Below are 12660 nucleotides of genomic sequence, written 5' to 3'. Positions count from 1 at the left end.
GGCGGGCAAAGCGGCGACATAAAGACAGGAGAGCCATCGCGGAGGCCGGGACGGGACAGCAGCAAGAGGCATTTGTCGGTTGCCAAGTCCAAAGCTAAGAAATGGACTCGTAAGCATTTTTATTTGCTTGTTGGCTCGAAGCCTCGGTTCAAGTTCAAGGAGGCTGCCCACGTGACACAGGCGGGCAAGAGGGAACCAGGGAAAGGCGGGAATCCGCTCCGTCCGCGGCTGAGCACCAGGAACCGCATTGAGGACGCACGAGACGTGGGCGCGGCAGCCCCACAGTCTCGGCTTCTTTACATTCTCTGGGTTGCTACACGGAGTTTGTTGTTTTTTTTTTTTTTTTAAACCAATGCATGAGAGAGAAAACTTTCACGAGAAAGGGAAGCGGCTCAGCGGGCGGAGGGCGGGCGCGAGGGGTCCCTCCGCCAGGCTCCCCGAGGTGCCCGCCTGAGCCCCCTCACAGCTGGGCTTCCTGCTCTCGCTCCCCCCGCCCCCCCTCGGCCCTGGCCCCCGCCCTCAGCACCTGGAGGCTCCTGGCCTCCCCTGCCCGGGGGCCTCTCCTGGGCAGGACTGGCAGCCGGGGGCTGTTCCAGAAGGCTCTCCAGCGCTTGCGAAGCCACGAGAAGCGTCCAGGGGTCTGGAATCTCACGGTCTTGACCGGTTTGCGGGCCCTGGCTCCTGGCACGGGCCCTGTGGCTCCCAGGGCAGGTGGAGTTTCAGCTTCCTGGATGGCTGAGGCCTCCGCCCTCTGACTACCTACAGCCCCTGCCCTTGGATTAGCTGAGGCCTCTGCTCCCTGATTATCTGCACCTTCTTCCCCTGGATCAGCTGAGACCTCTGCCCTCTGGTTACCTAAAGCCCCTGCCCCCTGGTCTGCTAAGGCCTCTGCCCTCTGATTATCTGGACCTTCTTCCCCTGGATCAGCTGAGGCCTCTGCCCTCTGGTTATCTAAGGCCCCTGACCCCTGGTCAGCTACAGCCTCTGCCCTCTGGTTATCTAAAGCCCCTGCCCCCTGGTCAGCTGCAGCCTCTGCCCTCTGATTATCTGCAGCTGCCACCCCCTGGTCAGCTATGGCCTCTGCCCTCTGGCTATCTAAAGCCCCTGCCCCCTGGTCAGCTGCAGCCTCTACCCCCTGATTATCTGCAGCTGCCACCCCCTGGTCAGCTAAGGCCTCTGCCCTCTGGCTATCTAAAACCCCTGCCCCCTGGTCAGCTTGGTCAGCCACGGCCTCTGCCCTCTGGTTATCTGGACCTTCTTCCCCTGGATCAGCTGAGGCCTCTGCCCTCTGGTTATCTAAAGCCCCCTGGTCAGCTATGGCCTCTGCCCTCTGATTATCTGCAACTGCCACCCCCTGGTCAGCTAAGACCTCTGCCCTCTGGCTATCTAAAGCCCCTGCCCCCTGGTCAGCTACAGCCTCTGCCCTCTGATTATCTGCAGCTGCCACCCCCTGGTCAGCCACGGCCTCTGCCCTCTGATTTTCTGCAGCCCCTGCCCCCTGGTCGGCCAGGACGCCTGCCCCCGCCCTCCGACGGAGGCGGAAGGAGGCCCAGGTGATCTTGGGCCTCCATCGCCTGGGCCTGGGCGCCCCTCCAGCGATGCCCGCCTCCCCACGGCCGCCGCCGCCACCACCAGCGCGCTCTGGCTCCACGCCCTCGGTGGAGGCCCTCCTGGCCTCGCCCAGCCTGGGGCTGGCCCTGGGCGCCCAGCCCTTCACCCTCTGCTTCAGCCTCCCCCAGGACACGCGGCCGACGTACTCTCGCCACCGGTCGGCCCTGGACAGCGGCGGCCCGGGGTTGTCCTCCACCACGGGCACGGGCACAGCGACGCGGCGGCGCGCGGGCTGCGCGCTGGGCTGCTTCTCCCCGCGCCGCAGGAAGGCCTCCACCAGCTCCTCGTCGTCCTCGCTCTCCACGTCGCTGCCCAGGAATTTGCTGCCTAGGTAGCTGACCGGCATCCTGCGCACCCTCCGGCCGCGGCGCGCGCCCCTGGCGGCCTGGGCTCTGCAAGCCTCGAAGTCGCTGAAGTCGCTGTCGCTGGCGTTGCTGCTGTCGTACGTGCCCACGACCAGCCGCGGCGGCGGCGTGGCCATCTGCGGGACGCGCCGCCTCCCTCCGGGCTCCTTGGGCCTTTTGGGGGGCTGCGGCGGGTGCGGGGTGCTCTTCTCGATGAGACGCGCCACGTCCTCCAGGGTGCGACCCTCCTCCTCCAGGAACTGGGTCAGCCGCTCCCGGAATTCCGCCTCCTTGGTGGCCGGCTTGGAGATGACCCTCCAGACGGCCCCGGCCAGCCGGATCTCCCGGGGGATGAGCAGGTGGTCCACATCCTCCCCGATCTGCAGCATGCCCACGGTGGAGTCCTCCTCGCGGCGGAACACCTTGCCGATCTTCTTAAAGGTTCCCACCGGCTTCAGGGCCTCCACCAGCACGTCCAAGTCCACATCCTTGCAGGAGTCCGGCACGCTCCATAGGATCAGGCTGTCGGGGGACGGCAGGAAGCCCCAGGGGAACCAGCCCCCCACGTGGCTCTTCTCGAGGGTCTTTAAGATCTCCAGGGTGGTCTCTGGGGCCGGCGGGCCAAGAGCCCGAACAAACTACCAGCAGCCTCGGGTCTTGGGGCAGAGGTAGGGGAGCCAGGGACCGGGCGGGCTCTTCGCTCGCAGCAAGCCCAGTGCGTGCCCAGATTCTGCTCACCCCGACGCTGGTGGGGAAGCAGCGCGCAGGCCGCTCGCGGGAGCCAGAGGGACGTGGGTCCCCAGCCTCGAAGGCCACGCCAAGTCGGCCGGGGCCCACCGGCTCCCTCCCGCCCCAGGCACCCGGGACGTGGCTGGGAACCGGAGAGCGGACTCGGCGGACAAAGACGGACAGGCCGAGGCTATTCAATATGGCCGAGCGCCGGGAGGCCTCGGCCCAGCCCCCGCGGGAGGGTCTCCCGCCCCCAAGGCTGGCAGGCGCCCGGCTCCGGCCTGACCTTGCCGCGCCTCCCACCTCCCAGCCCGCGCGCTCGGGGCGGCGCAGCCCAAGGCCAGGAAGCCGCTCGGCGCCCGCACCCCGCCGGGAGGCCCACCTCCCCTTCTCCTCTTACACTCCCGGCCCCGGGAAGACTGACAGGGGGGCTGTCCACTCCCCTCGGGGCAGCCGCGCTCTCCTCCCCCGCCGGGGTGTGGCCGCGCCCCGCGCCTCGCTGGGGCCCCGATCCGCAGCGCCAAGGGCTGAAGCCCACGTCAGCACCTGACGCGCCAAGGCCGCGGTCCCCAAACCTGCCCTTCCCGAACGTGCAGGCCCCGGAGGAGGGGATGCCAACGCCGCCACGGGCGCCACCAAGCAGCGGTTTTCAATGCACGTGGCTAGTGGCCCCAGAGCCCAGCTGCACCTCGGGGGGCGCGCTCAACGAATATTTTGAGTGTGTGGGTGACTACCTTAAGATCTGTTTCCACGGTCACAGACTATGTGGCAGGGTTTCTGGGGCCACTTCCCATGTCCTGGGCGTTATTCTAAGTGTTTGCCATGAATAGCTCATCGGATGCCCACTGCACTGTGTGTGGGACAGGGACTGCGCATGGTGGGCCCATTACGCGGTGGGGATCCGGCGCCCCAGGAATCAAGTGCACCTCCTCATGGTCATCTGGTTAGGCAGCAGTTGGGCCTGGACCTGACTTCTCAGCCCTGTGTGTGTGTGTGTGTGTGTGCACGCGCGGGTGTAGACCAAAGTCTAGACATTTCCACATGCAAACCGTGTGTTCGAGTACTGCCGACAGCGGCTGTTTCCACGCAGGGGCATGGGGACCCCCAGAGGCGGGAGAGACTTGCATTTTTCGTTCTACCAGGATTGCTTGCATTTTTAGCGATCGGAAATATCAGTTCAAATAAGTTAAATGAAACCCGGTGTCCCTAGGCCCCATCACAGACAGGCTGGCTGAGGACCCCTGCGGTGTGGAGTGTTTGTAAGGTTCCCCAGGTAACACGCACTGGAACAGCGGGACTAGCAGTAGTAACAGGTGGCCGGCCTGGGGGTCTCCCTGGACCCAGGTGTTTGCTATGTGCCCAAGGCACCTGGTGCCAGGGCCCCGGTGGGGGACCCTCGCTTGCAGCCTTTTACCAGTGGGCGAACTGGCACTGCTCCGGGCTACCCGGTGCTCCCAGTGGAGGGTCTGATGCCGGAACCAGGTCCCAGCACTGGAGTAAACCCCAGCCAGGCTGCCGAAGACCCGGCTGCCAGCTTCATCCCATTCTTCTCCCTTCGTGGCCTCAGCCCCTGAAGCCCCACCCCCATCTCTTGCCCCTTGTCACTGGGGGTCCCTGCTTCCCCCGCGCCACCTGCCCCCACCTGGGCTCAGCAGCTGGGGGAAGCTTTCGAAAGATCTCCCAGAGCTGTCGCTGCTCGTTTGAAAATTTTCCATTTCACACAGAATAAAAGCCTCGTCCTCACCACTGCCCACAGAGCCCTACAACATCTCTCCTGCCTCTCTCCTATCCTCTCCTCCTCACTCCACTCTGGCGACACCACCTCCTCTCTGCTGAACACCAGGCTCCCCCTGCCCCAGGGCCTTTGCCCTTGTCCAACCAGAATGTCCTGCCCCCACCTTACTCTGGCCCCTGCTCAAAGGTCATCTTATGACAGGCTCTGCAGGCTGACCCACCAGGGCTCCTGTAGCCTGGGAATCCTTAACCCTTTCTATGCCGTGAGCCCTTTTCAGAAGTTTATTTTATCTTTTTTTATTGACAGGCAGAGTTAGTGAGAGAGAGAGAGAGAGAGAGAGAGAGAGAGAAAGGTCTTCCTTCCGTTGGTTCACCCCCCAAATGGCCACTACAGCTGGCGCCGCGCCAATCCGATGACAGGAGCCAGGTGCTTCTCCTGGTCTCCCATGCAGGTGCAGGGCCCAAGCACCTGGGCCATCCTCCACTGCATTCCCGGGCTACAGCAGAGAGCTGGCCTGGAAGAGGAGCAACCAGGACAGAATCCAGCGCCCCAACCAGGACTAGAACCCTGGGTGCTGGCACCGCAGGCGGAGGATTAGGCTAGTGAGCCGCAGCGCCAGCCCCCCACGGGTTTTTTAAAACACACAAAAACCTGGTGTGGTGATGACCTTAATACCAGTACAAAAATGAACGAGTGGGGCAGCACTGTAGTGTTGAGGGTTAAGCTGTGGCTTGCAAACCTGTGTGTCCCATATCAGAGCACCGATTCCAGTCCTGGCTGCTCCCCTGCCGTCCAGCTCCTTGCTAATGCGACCCAGGAAAGCAGCAGAGGACGGTCCAAGTGCCTGGGCCCCTGCCACCTGCGTGGGAGACCTGGATGGAGGTCCAGGCTCCTGATACTGACCTGGCTCAGATCTTGGTGGCCATTTGGGGCGAGAACCAGTGCATAGAAGATATCTCTCTCTCTCTCTCTAACTCTGCCTTTTAAATAAATCTTAGGTGGCTGAGGTCCCCGCCGGCCTTTGCAGTCGCTGGCTCACGCCGGCTGTTTGTGCTCTGCAGAGCCAGGTCCCTGGGGTCCGCCGGGTTTTGCTCCACCCGCAGCAGCCCCCGCCCAGCCCGGTCGCGGCCCCAGGGCCTCCCGCAGCCCCGCCCACTAGCGCAGAGGTTCCTTCCGTGCACTCGCGGTCTCCATGGCAACCACGGACGCTCCCGCACTCGGCCGAGCCAGGAGGCAGGGGGCTGGGGCCCGGGGCGGAGTCCCGCGGGGCAGCTGGGGAGCTGGGGCGCCCGCGGAGGGCTGGGGCGGGCGGCTCCTCCCCAAAGCCGGTTCGCCTAAAAAATTGCCATAGAACCCCGAGAGGAGAATCCCGGGACACCCCGGGTTAGGAAGGCGGGCTCAATGATCCCAGAAATCGTGCCAGGGCGACCTGGGAGATGAGATATTCAGGTGTCGAAAGCCGTAGAAAGTTTTCTGGGGGGAAGGGCGAGAAATCCCCCCCCCCCCAAGCAGTTGAGGGATGATCCCGCCACCATCGAAATGCAGAGAAAGACAGGTTTTAAAGGAAACAACAAGAGAGCAGGGCGGAATCCCACTACCCAGATGCAAAAATAATACTGAAAGTCACAGAAAGAGAGAAAGAGAGAGAGAGGGAGAGGGGTCTTCCATCTGCTGGTTCACTCCCCAGATGGCCGCAATGGCCAGAGCTGTGCCGATCCAAAGCCAGGAGCCAAGAGCTTCTTCTGGGTCTCCCATGGGGGTGCAGGGGCCCAAGCATTTTGGCCACCTTCTTCTTCTTCTTCTTTTTTTTTTTTTTTTACTTGGGCCATCTTCTACTGCTATCCCAGGCCACAGCAGAGAGCTGGATCAGAAGTGGAGCAGCCGGGACTTGAACAGGCGTCCATATGGGATGCCGACGCTGCAAGTGATGCCGCTGGCCCCTGTAGTTTGCGTTCATTCTCAAGGCGCCCACAGGAAGTGTGCAGTGAGTGCTCTGCCTGCCTCCGCCCTGGCTGTGCTGGCTGCAAGGAGGAAGACTCCAAAGGCAAAGCTCCACGTTCACTCCGACCTTGACCCTCAGGAGTAACTGCCCCTGAAGTGAGCACTGTTGTGGGGAGCAGCCCGGACTAGACTGAGTTACTGGAATTAAGACTTATTCTATGCATCTGCTCTCCCACAATATGGCGCTGGGAGAGAAGTAAACAGCTTCTGCACAGCTGCCTCCAGTTCAACCAATAAACAGCAGGAGCTGCTCCTGATTGGAGGAGAGCAGCGTACTCGGCGTGTGGGCAGCCGAGTTGGGATTGGCAGAGGAGGACTATAAAGGAGGAGAGAGACGGCATGCACCGGGAACATCTAAGGGGACACCTGTGCAGCCCCCGAGAAAGCCGGCCGGCGGTGTGCCGCTCCCCTGCGGAAGTGGGGAATGTGGCCAGGGGGAACCGCCCTTCCACGGAGGTGGAAGGGACAGTAGCCAACCCGGGAAGAACCAGCAGCAAACCCGGGGAGGGCCGAGCAGACAAAAGAACAGCGCAGGGTCCTGTGTCGTTCCTCCACGAAGAGGGGGAGCGACATAATGGTGCCGTGACTCGGGTATGAAGCCTAGGCAGGGTTCAGTGTTGCTCCTCCACGAAGAGGGGGAGCGACAGCTGTCATGGGGGTTCCGAGCCCTGGGGTTCAGTGTTGGGTGAGGGAGACCTTGGAAGCGTCCCAGAGGCCCCGCCCTGGCTGCGCCCCCACACGGCGGCCATCATGCAACTCCCCTTTCTCATTTCCAGGAATTAGGTCAAACATGCTGAGTCGGCATCTGGATGATTGCAAGCTGAAGTCGCTTAGGAGGGGTCGATTCAGAAAGGGTCCCCAGAACGCGCACCCCCACAGCCAGCCGGGCAGATTCTGCTGGGGCGGGGGGGCTCCTTCAGACACAGGAGGCCAGGGAGCAGAGCCTGGCCCCCGGAGCTGTGTGACCCTGAATCCACAACTCTGGAGAGCCACTCGTCTCCCCCACCAGGAACCCCCCCACCCCATGTGTCTCAGTGACACCCCTGGATGTGCTCCCCTTGTCTGGGGATCCCCTTGTCCTGTCATTCCTGGGGGTAGGGGCTTGGCTCAGCACTTGAGACACTGGCTGGGATGCTGGCCTCCCCATAGCACAGTGCCCGGCTTCTATGCCAGCTTCCAGCTGGGCAAACCCTGAAAGGGGGCAGGACAGTGCTGGCCCCAGGGGTTGGGTTCCTGCCACCCACGTGGGAGGCCTGGTTGAGTTCTGAGTTCGAGGCTTCCTGCTTCAGCATGGCCCAGCCCTGTCTGTTGTGGGCATTTGTGCAAGAAGACCGCCAAGCCCAAGTGGTCCTTGTTGACACAAAACACAGTTGGCACAGGGAGGTTAAGTGGCTTGTGCAGGCTCAAGCCCTGCTTTGTCACTCCGCATCTGTTCTTGCGAAATCCAAAAAACTCAGAAAACAGAAAGTTTTGTGCAAAACAAAAACAAGAAAACACCCAGGAACTGGCATTGTGGCTCAGCGCATTAAGCTGACACCTGTGACGCCAGCGTCCCACACTGGACTGCCAGTTGAGACCCGGCTGCTCCACTTCTGATCCAGCTCCCTGCTAATGCACCTGGGAAGGCAGCGGAGGATGGCCCAAGTGCTTGGGGCCCTGCACCCATGTGGGAGACCTGGAAGAAGCTCCTGGCTCCTGACTCCCACCTGGCCAAACCTCAGCTCTTGCGGCCATTTGGGGAATGAACCAGTGGATGAAATATCTCTCTTTCCATCTCTCTCTCTCTCTCTCTCTTTCCATAACTCTGCCTTTCAAATAAACCAGTAAGTCTTTTATAAAAAACCTTATTTTTAAGCTCATTTTCTATGAGCTTTTTGAAGTCTGCTCACACTTTATATTGTGGAATCCTCTCCCAGGGGGTGGAGGTCTGGCCAGCCCCCCTACTCACATTAATGCTTCTGTAGTGAGATGTAGGAAGTGGTTTTCAGAATCTTTTTAGCCACCAGGTGGTTTTTCCAAATTCACCTTCCTTTGAGCCCCTCCAGCTATCAGAAAGCAGGCTGGGATTGCATTAGCACACATCTTACCAGTTCAGATTTGCACAACATAGCACCCACCACAAAGGCGGCTCACGGAGGTCAGCCCCAGCCTGACATCCGGGCTCCTTGTGACTTTCGGTTTTTCGGGTTTGCCTTGCTGGTGATGCTTTGACAGGAAAGTGACTCTGCATCATTAAGGGTCTCACGCGACAGCTCGCGTTGCGGTCCCAGAACACGTGCCAGCCAGAGGATCTCAGAAGAGACGCGGGAGGCGATTTGTGGTTTCATGGGTGACCTTGAACTCACAGTTCGCTGGTGGGGTATCACAGAGGTGAACACGGCGTGCGGAACCCCACAACAAACACCACATGAAGCACGATACAGTCGTAGGCTGCACTTCGGTGTAAGAGGCGTCACCACGTCCCTTGTTCTCCGACAGCCGAGCCACGACAGGGAACAGCATGCAACAAGCTTGGGCAGAGATCCGTCTAGAGCTCCCACTGCCCTGACCAAGGATCCTGCAGAAGCTCAAATGAAAGTGAACCACGGCGAGGGGGCGTGGGGCAGGTGGGGGGTGGGTCTCAGCCTTCCCATCCAGTAGACGTGTGTCCGTGTACATTATATTCTTGAAAATAAATTCAGCTCAAATCTTCTAGGATCCCTGAACTCCTGGTAATTTGAGAACTCAAGGGTGCACCTGTCTACCCGCCGAACTCCAGCACGTCTGGATTTTAGCGGATTTTTTTTTTCTTTCTTATCTTCACAAGGGACGCCACTGGGGCGGGTGTGTGTGTGTGTGTGTTCAATATTAATGCTTTTTTTTTTTTTTTTTTGACAGAGTGGACAGTGAGAGAGAGAGACAGAGAGAAAGGTCTTCCTTTTGCCGTTGGTTCACCCTCCAGTGGCCGCTGCAGCCGGCGCACCGCGCTGATCCGAAGGCAGGAGCCAGGTGCTTCTCCTGGTCTCCCATGGGGTGCAGGGCCCAAGCACTTGGGCCATCCTCCACTGCACTCCCTGGCCACAGCAGAGAGCTGGCCTGGAAGAGGGGCAACCGGCTCAGAATGCGGCGCCCCGACCAGGACTAGAACCTGGTGTGCCGGCGCCGCTAGGCGGAGGATTAGCCTAGTGAGCCGCGGCGCCGGCCTAATGCTGTTTTTAAAAAGAAGCACTGTTGGAAGTGTTCCTCCTTCAGGGAACCTTCCCTGGAAGTCTCGGCGATTCTGGCCCTTCATCTGGGGAGACCTGTATGCAGCACCCTCTGTCCAGGCACCACTCCGGGCAGGGAGTCGCGCTGTGACCGCTGCAGGCGGGGAGAGGGTCCACGCAGCTTTGCCCAGGATTGCACGCATAGTAGGCAGCCATGGCTTTGGCTTGACGCGCGTCCAGGGGGCGTCCAGCACTGGACGGGCCTGAGCTCCCCGGGCTGCCTCCTGCCCCGGCCGCAGGGGCGGGCGCCAGCACCCGCGGGGAGCAGAACCGGGCCATCCGGCAAACACTCGTCTGCGCAGGCGCTTGGGGCAGCCGGCGGTCTCCATGGCAACGATAGAACGCGCCGCTGCGCTGTGGCTGCGACTGCGACTGCGCGGCCGGTCCGCAGGGCTCTCCAGGTTGCTGGCGTGGCTGGCGGGTCTTTGGGTCTCCCCCAGCCCTGACTCCGAGGTTACCCTCCCGCACTCAGATACTACACACACACCCCACGCACACTCTGCCCGTTCTCAGACGTTGCCCGCAGGCACCACCCACACACGCAAAGACACGCACGCCCTCGCCTATGGACTTGGCTGACTCCAGGGTTACCTGCACCGGCCCAAATGTTGACTGGGCCAGGCACGAGGGCAATTTCTGGGTCTGTTTCGTACCCCGCCGTATTCCCCAGGGCCTTGCACACTGCAGGTGCTTGGAAAATAGTTCTCGGGTGCAGCACGCGTGAATGAAGCATGCGCACTTAGCAAGACGCTGTAATCACTGAGCGATTCCCACAGGTGTTCAAATGCCACCTGCGCTCCCGCACGTGTACGCAAGTCGCTCAGATAAGCTCATCCTCTTACTGAGCTCCACCAAGGCGGGGGTTTCTGTGGGGCCGTGCCCCGGGCTGGCTCCTGTACCGTGCGCAAGGAAGGAAGGACCCACGCTCAGCCAGGGGTTGACCACGCCCACTCAGCTGTTACCCACAGGTTAGGGAACTCAGATAAAAACGCCCACTTGATTGGCACTGGCTTGCTGCCCAATCTTACCCCCTCCCACTCTCACCCCCCATGACCCACTCAGGTCATGGCACCCCCATGCCCACTCGGGTGACCTCCCCACTCCCTGCCCTGCCCCCCACATGTCACCAGCCGCGAGGTGCCGCCTGCGGTTTTTCTTGTGCTTCTTCCTGCTCCCATTGTCATCGCCAGCCTTGCTCTCCTTCTCTGGGGAGTCCAGAGTGGCGGCCCGGGTTCTGGATCTGTGGGGCCCCCTGCCTGGGCAGCTCCCTGGGGACCATGGCTGGTAGGCGCAGCGCCCACATCAGCACCCAGGCCGCACCTGCACCGTCCTGCGCTCGGTCTGCAGGAAGAGGTTCAGCTTGGTCAGGATCTCCACCCACCCCTCTCCACACTCCGCCCTTGCCCTCGGGCTCCCGGGGGCCACAGCGAGGTGGTGTCCCCCGACAGCCTAACGGTGGCCGCCCTGCACCTCTCTTCTCCACAAAGGCCTTCCCAGCCACCTCGAACCTGCCCGGGGGGCTTCGAGGGGCCCGGATGATCTCCTCGTCCTCCAGGATCCCCAAGATCATGAGGGACCTGTAGCTGTCCACCTCCAGGGTCCTGCACTGTGCTTCATCCTTGGCTGCGAACAGCAGCCTGCCCAGCCCCCTAGGCAGCAGTAGGCCCACTGGCTCGGGCCTGAGCTGCCGGGAGCTTCCGAGGGCCGATCCAGGGTGCCCTGCGCGACCCGCTAGGAGAGGAGACCTGGCAGGGTAGGCCCAATGCGTCCAACCCCAGGCGTGGATGCCCCAGCCCCACGGAGAGGGCGCCAGGCAAGGCCCACGGGTCCCCACGTGTCCGACAAGCACAAGCGAGAGATCCCCAGCTGACTCCCTGGGCCAGGCTGCACTAGGGGGGTGGGGGGTGCTGACGCCTCTACTGGGGGGATCGCGATCCGTGGGGGGCCCACTGGCAGGAGGCTTGTCCCCTGGCCCTGGCCCCCGTGGCCTGGCTAAGTCCAAGTTGTGGCCCCTGCACTTGCTCCTGCAGTGACGTCACCATCTCCTTCCGCTCTGCGGCCGGGCGGTGTCCATGGCAACCGCTGGAGCATTGCGTCTGCCATTGGCCCGCCTGACGCATGGAAATCACAGTGGGAGGGGGTCACTCGGGGGTGAGTGACCCCCTCAGAAGGACTCAGAAGGACGCGCCAGTCCTCGAGACAGCGACTGACCGCAGGGGCCTGCGGGGACAGGGACAGGACAAGAGGAGCCTGGAACATCTTTTGGGGCCAGAAAGTAAGGAGGTGCTCCAAGAATGACCAGAACATTTGGGACGATGCGGGAGTCGGCCTGCAGGGCTCCACCGGGGACTTCAACTCTCGGGCAATCTGCCCACCAACATGGCGAACGAGGTAACATGGTAACCCCTGGAGCAAACTAAGGGTCTAGAGGCCGCGTGGCTCCAGGCGGGCGAGTTTTCTGGGGCGTGCCAGCTGGGGCTTGCCGGCTGGGGCGTGCCGGCTGGGGCGCGGTCTCCAGGCACCTGCGCATGTAGCGCTTTCTCATCAGTGGGAGAACAGACGCGTCCTAACTTCGCGATGTCCTTGTTTGTGACACACACACAGAGAAATAAACACAGACACACAGCCGGGCCAGCCCTGGCCGCTGCAGCCATCGTGGAACCGGATTGTCAAATTGAATCTCTCTCTCTCTCTCTCTCTCTCTCTCTCTCCCTATAACTCTGTCTTTCAAATAAATAAATCCATCTTTTTTAAAAAAAATTTCACATTAAACTCAATACTCATGATGTCCCCCCCCCTTTTTTTGACAGTCAGAATTAGACAGTGAGAGGGACAGAGAGAAAGGTCTTCCTTTTCAGTTGGTTCACCCCCCAAATGGCTGCTATGACCAGCACACTGCGCCGATCCTAAGCCAGGAGCCAGGTGCTTCCTCCTGCTCTCCCATGTGGGTGCAGGGCCCAAGGACTTGGGCCATCCTCCACTGCACTCCCGGGCC

At 61.5% G+C, this 12660-nt stretch overlaps 1 protein-coding gene across 1 annotated transcript; it reads right to left on the bottom strand.

Moving 5' to 3' along the window:
• Positions 1 to 71: 71 nt before the first annotated feature.
• On the bottom strand, positions 72 to 3262 carry CCDC8 (coiled-coil domain containing 8 subunit of 3M complex). Its single transcript, XM_070062061.2, has one exon. The coding sequence runs from the start codon at positions 2342 to 2344 to the stop codon at positions 461 to 463; it is 1884 nt and encodes a 627-aa protein (XP_069918162.2). The 5' UTR covers positions 2345 to 3262; the 3' UTR covers positions 72 to 460.
• Positions 3263 to 12660: the final 9398 nt, after the last annotated feature.

The sequence above is a fragment of the Oryctolagus cuniculus genome, chromosome 18, assembly GCF_051225735.1.
Source record: "Oryctolagus cuniculus isolate XC-2025 breed Fujian yellow rabbit chromosome 18, ASM5122573v1, whole genome shotgun sequence".
Classification (NCBI taxonomy): Eukaryota; Metazoa; Chordata; class Mammalia; order Lagomorpha; family Leporidae; genus Oryctolagus; species Oryctolagus cuniculus.
Note: the sequence above shows the minus strand (reverse complement) of the source record. Positions and strands in the feature narration are given on the sequence as shown.